General features: G+C 36.7%; 1 protein-coding gene across 4 annotated transcripts in view; it reads right to left on the bottom strand.

Moving 5' to 3' along the window:
* Positions 1–9,645: 9,645 nt before the first annotated feature.
* The window catches only part of LOC150104284 (glutaredoxin-2, mitochondrial-like), a 471,371-nt gene continuing 469,113 nt past the window's right edge, over positions 9,646–11,903 (bottom strand). For all 4 annotated transcript variants that reach the window (XM_090396890.1, XM_090396891.1, XM_090396889.1 and 1 more), the window contains exon 4: positions 9,646–9,910. In XM_090396890.1, coding sequence (XP_090253016.1) covers positions 9,776–9,910 — 135 coding nt within the window. In that variant the 3' untranslated portion in view covers positions 9,646–9,775. The remainder of the gene's footprint in view (positions 9,911–11,903) is intronic.

The following is an 11,903-nucleotide window of genomic DNA, read 5'->3' as shown; positions in this document are numbered from 1 at the left end:
AGAGGGCCAACTAATTGAAAGTAAAACAAAAAGAATGGCCAGATGGGAAGAATACTTCAAAGATTTATACAGGGCGTCCCAAAATTCACGCAAGATTTAAATTTAGCACCATTTGTGCGGTAAAGTGTTGCCAACGAGAAAAAAAAGACAGCGTGACAGCTGACAGTTCAGGGTTATTAAAAATGGAGCACTACACGAAACGTCAATGCATTTTCATTGTTGAGTAATATTTTAAAAATAATGAAGGTTTGGCAGCTACAGTTCGCAATTTTCGTACAAAATATGGTCGGAATAGTGATTTAACTTCATCAACTGTGAAAAGATTAATTCAAAAATTCAAGGAAACAGGATCAATTAATGATCTTATACACTCTGGCCGTCATTCAACAGAAAACATCGAAGCAGTTTGTGAGTGTTGCTGAGAGCCCAGGAACATCAATTCGGCACCGTGGTCTTGAATTGGACATTTCGATAAGCTCTCTACAGCGTATTCTCACGAAAGATTTGCATCTTTATGCTTACAAAGCTCAACTGACTCAAGAACTGAAGCCTACTGACCACACACAGCGAAGAGAGTTCATTGAATGGATTATGGAACAAGTGGATGCTTATTTTTCGAACAAAATCATCTTCAGCGATGAGGCTCATTTTCATCTTGATGGCTTCGTTAATCGACAAAATTGTCGCATTTGGGATTCAGAAAATCCAAGAGTGATTGTTGAGAAACAAACGCATCCACGTGTCACTGTTTGGTGCGGATTTTGGGCTGGAGGCATCATCGGTCCATTCTTCTTCGAAAATGCGGCTGGTAAGGCAATAACAGTTAATGGTGCTCGCTATCGCGACATGATAATCCAGTTTTTTGTGCCTAAATTGCAAGATATGGATGTGGATGACATGTGGTTTCAACAAGACGGTGCTACATGCCATACAGCCCGAGAAACAATTCAATTACTGCATGAGTCATTTCCTGGTCATGTAATTTCCCATTTTAGTGATCAGAATTGGCCGCCCAGATCATGTGACTTAGCACCGTTGGACTTTTTTCTTTGGAGTTTTTTGAAGTCTAAGGTTTATGCCAACAAGCCCACAACCACCCATGCCTTGAAGGAGGAAATTGAGCGCTGTATCAACGAAATTCAGCAACATTTATGCAAAACGGTCATGGAAAATTTCAACAAAAGAGTGCGTATGTGCAGCAAAACTGTGGAGGCCATTTACCCAATATGCTATTCCATGCATAACCCTATACTGTATACTTTATGAATCAATAAGAAATTACAATTTTTAATTAAAAACCTGTGTTTTCTATCAAAATTACTTCTTGCATGAATTTTGGGACACCCTGTATAATAAAAACAGCTCCCAGGATATTACGATTCCAGTCACTGAAATGGAAGAGGAAACGAATATCTTTACCAAAGAAATAATAGCACACAGCATAGAAAAACTCAAAACTAGGAAAGCACCTGGCATTGATCAAATACATTATTATTATTATTACATCACACCTCCAGGGAGTCTAAAGACTCAACGAGGGAGGGAATCTACTCTACAACTCTTCGTCTCACTACTCCATCAACCTTCATCATCTAACACGAATGCCATCTACCGCCAACTACCACCACTAGTACTTTCACAGACAATCACAAACATCCATACCCACGGTGGGATTCGAACCCACAGCCTTTTGGCTGGAGAGCGGATACGCTAACCACTTGTCCAACCAGGACAGCATTTTATATTTATCCTAGTTAAAATCATCCATCATGGTCACCCCCTCTCTTTTATACTAACTGAAGTTACTTACACATTGCCTCATCACCATCCCCTACCTTCTGCTCATCTTGTCAATCTCTGCCTTACACCCTAATGCCTCAAAACCACTATTTACCCTTGCATCTCTATCCTATGTAGATATAATTCCCCCACTATTCTACTACAATCATCTTCCCCTCTTTTCTTGTTCTTGTACTTTCTAAGCTCATGAAAAACATTGTATCTCTCCATTTCTACTCCCATCAGAATATCATCTTCATCCAACCAATTTTGGGGCAAAAAAACTCAATTAGTGAACAATTTCATCTCTGTTATTTCTATATCCTTGCATTCATAAATAAACATAACACTTCACTTGTAGGTCTATAATAGTCCTACCATGAGACTTCTCAGCTATAATTTCTCATCACCTGTTAGTGCTCTTCATATCACTTCATTACCACTTATCCCACATATTTCCTCAGACTCAACTTCCCTTTATATCCCAAGGTATCTTATTGTCATGCTAACCATTCTCCCCCCACATTCACTGTTCATCTAAAATGCAAACAGTATTGAAAATTATTAAATAAAATAACACTCATCTATTTTTTCCTGAGCTTTTGCAACAGTCTGGCACTTTTTTTTTAAGAGATGGATTTTTTTGTTATTTTTAATTTTTTTTGGATTTATTAGTCTTTCTTTTTTTTTTTGATTAATGCTGAAGTATTTTTTTTTCCTTACCATGATTATTATTTTACTACTTTACCATTTTATACTGCTTATGCATCTGATCTTTATCAACTTCATGCACATGATAGGTTGCAAGACTTATGAAACAATAGTGTTCTTTCTCAGTACTTGTTCTGTATGGAAAAGTATTGAGAAAGAACAAAAGAATTTGTAGATGTGCTTTTTTTTATGATTTGAAGGTCATAATTATTAGGGGAATCAGTATAGGAAACGATAGAGGAGGATGAGACGTTATTTCAATCAGTCTGAGATCGAACTGTATATGGGTGTTGACCAGCAGCAGTTGGTGTTCATATATTAGTAGAGAAAGTGAAGGTATGGCAGTGGCAAATTCAGGGATGTGTGTCCATGAAAATACCTATAGAAGAGACATAATGCAACAAAATGGAATCTATGGGAAAGTGACCAGAGAAAGTCATTGTGGGAGGGATCATCAGTTTAGCAGATTGCTTGCTCTGTATACAGTCATGCATTCTGAGGGAGGTCTTAGGTGCACCATCCTGAATGTGGAAAGAGTATTCTAAGGTTGGGTGGATTTGAGCTTTATAAGGTGCCAGGAGAGCAGTACTGTTTGGAATGAAAAAGAAAACTACTTTTTTTTTTAAATGCTGAAGAGGCTACAGACCTGATGTGCTAAGATGGATTGGATATCTGTTACCCAAGAAGAGGAAACTGATCCTGGTTGATGAAAGCTATTAATATTGTCAAAACTAAGGAAGAGAGAGGCATGGTCTTTCATCCTGGAAATGACAGAGGACTGTATTTTGGTGGCATTAAAATTCATCAGACTGTCTTCACCTCACTTAAGAATGGCAAGGGGATATCAGTGTTCAAAGCATCTTGAAGTGTGAATTACCCGAGCACTATAAGATTTGAAAATGAATAAGAAAAGTGCAGAGTACTGTAATCAGCAAAGCTATCAACAGGATTGGGTGTCAAGAAGAGAAGATCATTGAGGTACAGGAGGAAGAGTGTAGTTGAACCTTGGGTACATAAGCATTCACTGAAAAATCTAATGAAAAAAAACCATCCATCATGACCCACATTGACTGGAGAGAAAGCCAGCAATCCATTCATAAAGGGAAAGGAGGAATGCAGTAAACAGACCATGATTACAAATTCAATCAAATTCCTTGGAAATATAAGCGTGACCATTCAAACTTCTCCAAACCCTTTCATGCCTTGCGTCCAAAGGTGGATAGATGTTGGCTAGGAGATTTGCTGGAAAATGAGAATGGCAGAATCCATATTGATGATTGTTAAGTAACTGGTGAGTTTTTAAGTAAGGGAGCAGTTGCCTGTTAATGACCATTCCCATCATTTTTGAGAATAGTGATGTCAAAAGAATCGGGCAATGGTTTGATGGTTGGCTTTTATCTTCTGTTTTGTTTTTGGAAACAGGCTTGATAAAAGCTTTCTTCCAAGCACTTGAATAGATGCCAGATGAGCATGACAGCTTGAAGAGACAAGATGGTGAGAGTTCCAGAGCACAAGCTAAACATGCAGAATTCTTAAAAGCAGGAAAGGAATAGCTTTTGGAACCACTAAAAAAATAATTTGAAAGGATCTACAAAAACGAAGCAGTGCCTACTGATTGGGCCAAATCAGTCATAACTCCTATATACAAAAAAGGAGATAAAACAGGATGCAGTAATTACAGAGGCATTAGCCTCCTCAGTATTCAAGTAAAGTTTTTACAAAAGTACTTCAAAAACAAATTAAGCCATATATAGAACTGGCACTAGGAGAAGAACAAGCTGGTTTCAGACCAGGGCAAAGCACAATTGATCAACTATTTACTGTAAGACAGCTAATAGAAAAGACACTAGAGTACGACCAAAGTTGCTACATAAAATTCATACACTTTCGTCAGCCATTTGATTCAGTCCGTAGAAGAGAACTATGGAAAACTATGGAAGAATTTGGAATTCCCAACAAAAACCATAAGAATAATAAAGAATCTGTATGAGAAATCTGAAAGTGCAGTCTGAATGGAGGACACCTTAACTGGTTCCACACAGAGAGCGAAGTAAGACAGGGATGTCTTAAGATTGAAAGATAAGAATGAACAGGTGTCACCAGACCTGTTCGATCTTACACTGGAAGAAGCAACCAATAAAGCCTTAAACAATGAACACTCCAGAATCAAAATATATGGGGAAAATGTGACAAATTTATTTGCAGACATTGCATTACTTGCAAGCATAGAAGAAAATCTACAGCGAATTTCTGATAAAATAAAGGAGTGTTTAAAATCTGGATTAAACATAAATATAGACAAAACAAAAATTATGCAAATAGGAAAAAAAAGCACCATTCTGAAAATTGAAATTGATAGTAAGAATCTAGAGCAGGTAGAAAACTTCGCCTATCTTGGAGGAGTTATTGAGTACAATGGTGAAATTATAAAAGATATAAACAGACGAATCAGTCAAGCATCCCAAACTTTTGGACGACATAATAAAATATGAAAGTCAAGAGACAATGAAACAAGTAACAAAAGTAAGAATCTACGAAACAATGGTCCTCCCAATACTCCTCTAGTGAATGCTGGAATCTCAAAAAGGCTGAAGAGAAAAAACTATTAGTTACTGAAATGGGTTGGCTGAGAAGATTACTTGAAGTAGCTCTGCTGGATCGACTAAGAAATGAAGACATAAGGAAACGACCGAAACAAAAAATAACAATAATAGACAAAATCCAAGAAAGAAGACTGTGATGGTTTGGCCATGTGACCAGAATGAGAACAGAAAGACTACCATCTAAAGCCCTGAATACAACGATGGAAGGTAAAAGATCCAAAGGACAGCCCAGAATTAGATGGATAGACAAAATAAAAGAGGACCTGAAAACCAAATCACAAGCGACACCAAATTGGACAGAATTGTTCGGACTTTCCTGGGACAGACAGAAGTGGAAAGTTCATTCGGCCATCATCATCCACACAGATGATGGAAGAGATAAGAAGATATCACATATTAGACCTGAATTTGCAGAAAGCTGACAAGCTCAAGTATCGCATTAGAATAAGTTCCATTTTTATAAAAAGCAAGTCCATGCATATTTTTATTGTTAGTTGTATGACCCTAATCTTGGTGTTCCCCAAATTTTTCTTATAATCAAAAGTGTTCCGTGAGTTCGAAAAGGTCAAGAACCACTGGTTTAGGCCAGAGGTCGGCAACCGGCGGCCCATAAAAAGCTGACCATACTTAGATGGCATGTGGCACGTATGATGAATCAATCAGTTTCACAAAAATAATAGTCACATATTGAAACACATACATTTGCGAACAAGCATTTTCTGTCATGAGTTTTAGAAAAAACAAATTTTTCTTCTCGACTGACTGATGGGTATTTGCATGCTTCAATTCGAATTTGCACCTCAGGTTATAAAGTGGATCTAGATAATTTAGCTAAGGGAAAACAATCACAAAAGTCATATTAAGCAGGGAGACACACATATTGTGATGCATAAACTATATTACTTTGTTTTAAGTGATAATTTTTCGTTGAGTTTTATTTTCATGCTTGTTTCATATTACGTACTTTAAATATTTCCGTTTTTTAAGAGTGATATAATGAAAATTGATAACTTAAGTATTTTTTAACTCACTATTTTCTTTTAATTAAACGCTTGTGGCCTGATCCTTAAAAATAAAAGTTTAATGTGGCCCGTGAGTCTGAAAAGGTTGCTGACCAGGGGTCGGCAACCTTTTCAGACTCACGGGCCACATTAGACAAATGAAGATGAGAGGGAAGTGGTGATGAAACTGTTCCAGTTGAACATTAGGAATACAAATTAACGGATAATTAAAAAAAATGATGTATGATATGGCAAACAGTGAACGTAAGCCACTGGAACAAACTCAAGGTCAACAGAATTGAAGACACACTATCAGCATGAGAAGCAGCTACGAAAAACAGGTAAAACTCCATATAACAGTATTGACGAGATGAAGAAGACTAAAATGGGTGCAATTCTGCTAAATAAGAAGAACAAAGATGCTATATTGGAAAATAGCGATTAGGAAAAAGAATTCAACACTAAATAACAAAGATGAACTTCTTAATTGAGAAGATTTATATGGAAAAATTTAAAAATGGGATATGGACAATGAAACCTATTGTAACAGATCCCACTGCACGTTCTACTAAGAGAGAGAGAGAAGTGCTGAAAGATTGAGACATTAGAGAAGACAGCTGACACAAAGAAAACAAAAAAAAAAAAAAAAAAAAAAAAACTCCAGTGCATAAAAAAAGTTCCGGGGCTGGGCTGCAGAGAGCCCGGTTAAATTTAACTACTGTTCCTCTCACTCGTTGGGAGTAGACTGCCAGCTTCCTCACCATTATCATTCATTGCTGGTCATGGTAGATGGTTTCATTTGATCAGATTTTTTCAAACAGTGAAGGAGTACTCATGACACTGTGCTATTAAATTACTCTTCCTTCCAGTGATGACAGTATTCTCTATTCTTTTTCATTTACAAAACCTTGCAGTGCTCAGGTGATCCAGGCTTCAAGATAAGTCTATAACCAATGACCTGAACACCAATCTTGTCATTCTCAGGCATGTTCTGGCATATGTAGGCCAATTTTATTTACCCTCACCTTTTTTTTTTCCTTCGATGGATGACTATAATTTAAATTAAGAAACTGTCCAGAGTGTAAGGCACGCTTTTTTCTTAAATTTCTGAAGGTTCAATAAATTATTTTTTCCACTCTTGTTGTTTACACCATTAAGCATTATTATGAATGTGCAAATAAAGAGGTTATGGTTCCATCATATAAGGCCTTGATCAGGCGTCATATGGATTATTATGCAGTTTCTCATCACTTAATTTTCATCGTGACAAAGTTACATTTGACAGGGTCTGGAGAAGACTGACTAAGGTGATAACTGGTTTTTGGAATGATATGAAGAGATTAAAGAAATGCAATTTGCAAAGTCTCATGAATAAGAACAGGAGAGGTGATATAATTGAAGCTTATAAATTGGTATCAGGGTTTAACAGGTTAGTAAGGAATTTTTCACAGTAGTATAGAGAAAAGAGACAGAACAACAGGCTAACCCTGGAAAATATATATCGAGGGTGCAAGGAAAGGAATGAGAAGGTCCTCTTTGACAGTGTAGTCAATGAGTTTAAAGCACAGTTTGATTAGTTTTGTCCATGACTGTATGTACTTCCTGCAATGAGTCCTTGGAGTGGAGGGTTGGTGTAAATACACTGCTTGGAAAGAACTCAATGTACATCCCCAATGGGCAAGGTGCATCATGCCACATAATGAGTCACATGTTTGTAGCTGGTATAAATTGGAGGAATACAATGCTCTCAAGTCACTGCACCCATTTCTGGGTGAAATAGCTGCGAGAAGGGAACTGACAGAGTTTGAAATAGGTATTGTGATAGGATGCCATGTTGCAGGTCTATCCATTTGATAAATTGAACCATCAGTGATGTAACACTGAGATGGAAGTGTAGTGAGTCAACTGCAAGCAATATGCGCACTGTACAACCCACCACATTCACCAACGTAACCGTAAGGTGCTATGAAGGATAATATAAAAACCGCAATTTGTCTGCTGACATTTTGAATGTGGAGTTACAGGCATCAACTGGAACATGAATCTGCACAAAACATTCAGAACCAGGACTCACGTGGGTTTCATCTGTAAGACTAACATGCAAGCTCCACATTACCTGAACTAACATGCAGCATCATCTTCAGTGGTACAGAGTTTGTACAGTGGGACATGAAAAGATGTTATGTAGAAAAAAATCATGCTACACCCTCTACAGAGCAGATGGACAGATGTGGTGAACATCTCTTACCAGAGCGCATAACCCCAACTATGAAATTTAGAGGTGGTGGCATGGTCCTGTTTTTCCTAGTTTGGCCTCAGACCTCTGTGATGCCACAAACAGTCAACTCTGAAAGGTATCTGAACATTTTGGAGAATGCATTGCTTCATACTTGTTTCTACAGAACTGACCATTGTCTACCATTAAACAGTTTTATCATGTTAAGACACTGTTTGTGAAAATTATCTTGCCAGTAAACATAACACGAAACCTGTAATTTTCATAGTCAGTATGCGAGTATGCAAGATGACACACTGGAAGACTCAATATAATTTCTTCTTTCCTGATTTAGTGTTTGATGATTATCCTGTTTATAGCTGGTATAAATTGGAGGAATACAATGCTCCCAAGTCACTGCACCTGTTTCTGGGTGAAATAGCTGTGAGAAGGGAACTGACAGTTTGAAACAGGTGTTTGAAATATCTATGTTAGCCTTCTCTTAGTCAAAGTGATTTTTTTAAGCAAGATGACAATGCAACTTTCATAAGTAATATGCTCTCAAATCAGAATGAAAAGTGTGAACAAACTCATTTTTGCATTTTCTTTTCTTTTGGTTGGGAACAGGCCATTACATACAAAATTGTATGCTAAAATAATTGAAAACAAATGAAATATCATGTAACTCAATGGGTGATGATCCACCTTTAGCATGTGATGACTACACAAAACAAAAGAAAGTAGATGAATACATACTGAATCCCCCATCTGTTATAAATGACATGTTTGGAAAAAAATTATTCCAAAACAAGAATGCACAGTATTAAATGAGTATTTACTGTATATAAATTTGCAGTAGTTGCAGTTCATCTATTATTCTCGGCCACTCTTCCCAAACATGCGCAGAAATATATATCATTTTCTTGTTGTTGTAATGCTTATCCCTTGTTGTCAGTGTCCATTATGACAGACACATTATTCCAATTCTCATTTTCACTACACTGCCAAATTCTACTTGATCATTGTTTTCAGTAGCTCTTTCCTCTCAAATTCTTTTATGATTGTTTAAGATTTATTCTTTCAATTTTCACGAATTGTAATAATGTTATCTTTCTACAAGTGCTGTCTAATTTATGGCCTCTTGCACATTAAACTACAAATCAATGAAAGTTCTGTATAAAAATACCAATGTCTCAGCTACATTTATAGTGCTGAATGAAACAGCACTAGATTTAGGTTTTTTTTTCTGAATCCACATTTAGTTTCAGCATTTTGTAATAAACATAATTTCTTTTCACATAAAATACCAATGTTGTCATTTGACTTAACCCAAACATTATAAATTTATGTATTTATTGATATCTAATTCGATTAAAGAGAAATAAATTAGATTATTCACACAGCCACTAAAAATGAAAGAGCATGTTGCACATTCAGAAAGCAAAGTATTCAGACAAATTTTTCTTCTAGTCTGAGCAATGTTTTCTCCTATTTGAAATACTACATTTACTGATTAGACCAAGAAGCATATCATCTTTATCAAGCTGTTCTGTTTCCCGGGCACCACCAACACAACTTCCATTAATAAATACCCTTGGTACCTAGTGAAAAAATAACAAAAGCACCATGAATTAGCATAAAAAGTCACATACCTAGTTAAAAAAAATTACTCAAGATTACTTAAGCAATCATTAAGCACTAGATAAAGTTTAAACATCATTATTAAAAAGCCATAACATACCATTAAGAAATTACAGCAATCATTGCTGAAATCATTGCTCAATAACAAACTGGTTTCTGAACTAAAAACTAAATATTACACGGTATTTATCACACATGGAGTCAAAAGACTTATTATGGGAGGCACACGCACCGTTGCACACAAAGCCCATCAAATGCTTTAAACTCATTCAATGTATCTGCATTCACCACAATGTCAGGTTATACTCACCAACCACTCTCCATGCAAAGAACCTGCTCCTTATGCCCTTGCTCACACCCTCCCTATCAGGGATGTCTGCTTTTTTTACTACCTCCTCTCATTCTATGACAAATGCCTTCCACATTAACTTGGTAACAACCCTTTACTAACTTAAATGTCTCAATCATATCCCCTCTTCCTATTCACAAGGCTTTGCAAACTGCATAACCTCAATCGGTCCTCATATCCCACATCTCAAAGACTAGTTACCAACTTAGTCTCTTCTGGACCCTTTTCAATATATCTTCATCACCATGAAAACCAGAAGACAAATCTGTGCACACTAATCCATACAAGGTCTGATGAAGGTGCCTTATACAATTTAGCCAGAACCTCTTTATTTTTGCATATTAAGGTCCTCTATATATCATTGCCATAATCGGATGTGATGACTTCACAACTTGTGCAATGTGACCTCTGAACTTAAGATCCTTGTTCACCACCACTCCAAGGTCTCTTGCCTCTTGAACTTAATCTAAAATTTCCCCACTAAATGTATACTTTGCATCCTATTGTTACCTACCAAATTTCAGAACTTTACAATTTGCAACACTGAAATGACAGTTCCATAATTGCTCACTCATACAATCTATTCAAGTCCTGCTGTAAGGCCATAGCATCTACTTGATTCCTCATCTCTCCCCTCAAGTTTTGCACCATCTGCAAACAGTTGTATATCAACAGTTAAACCCATCCCAATATCATTTATATACAAATTAAATAGCAATGGTCCCAAAACTTTAGTTACCAACTTGTGGTGCAGAAATCAATTACAAGCCTTTGTAAAGCCTAGGTATACCACAGTGTATACATCTCTTGTCCAATACATTCATCGTCTTGTTATAGTACATAAAGCAAGTTGGTAAAACATTACTTCCCTTTAATAAACCCATGCTGCTAGACACAAAGAATACCATTGTTTTTACTCCACTTTTGTATCCCAGCTCTAACCAACCTCTCCAATACCTTAACTGTAGATATACAGATTGGCCTACAATATGTTGCCTTAGCCTTATTACTGCCTTTTGTCAAGTGGAACAATTCTGCCTCTCTTCCACTACTTTGGGATGTTCTGTTGCAAGACCTGTTAAACAGGTAGACCAAGGCTGATGCTAATGCCTTGGAACATTCTCTTAAGACATGGTGATCAAGTCCTATTGCCTTATTGACACTTACCTTACTTAACATATCATATACTTTTTGCTTGCTCATTTCATTCTCTACACTTCAGCTTCTGATTTCGCACTGAGGATGAAACACCCTGATGAACTGCACACTGAACACCTTGATATCTCTCACTTTCATACATTAGCATCATCCTATCATCCTTTTTTCTACTTGACACATATCAAAAAAATTCCTAAGAGTTTTTCTTGTCCTGATTTGCTAATTTCTGTTTATACTGCACTTTTGCTGAGTTACTCTCCTTGTCTGCTCTTTATACTCTTCATGCAACTTATTACCATTATTCATCTTGTGCTGCCTCCAAAGTGCCTTCTTCCAGATTTCATGCTTAATTTCCTCATTCAACCAGTTTATACCTACCTTATTCAACCTTCTGACAGAATACATTCACACACTGATGCTGTTATGTATTTCGTCAGTTCCCAAGT

The sequence above is a fragment of the Typopeltis vanoorti genome, chromosome 8 (genome assembly GCF_054136105.1).
Source record: "Typopeltis vanoorti isolate ZY-2024b chromosome 8, IOZ_Tvanoo_1.0, whole genome shotgun sequence".
Lineage (NCBI taxonomy): Eukaryota > Metazoa > Arthropoda > Arachnida > Uropygi > Thelyphonidae > Typopeltis > Typopeltis vanoorti.
Note: the sequence above shows the minus strand (reverse complement) of the source record. Positions and strands in the feature narration are given on the sequence as shown.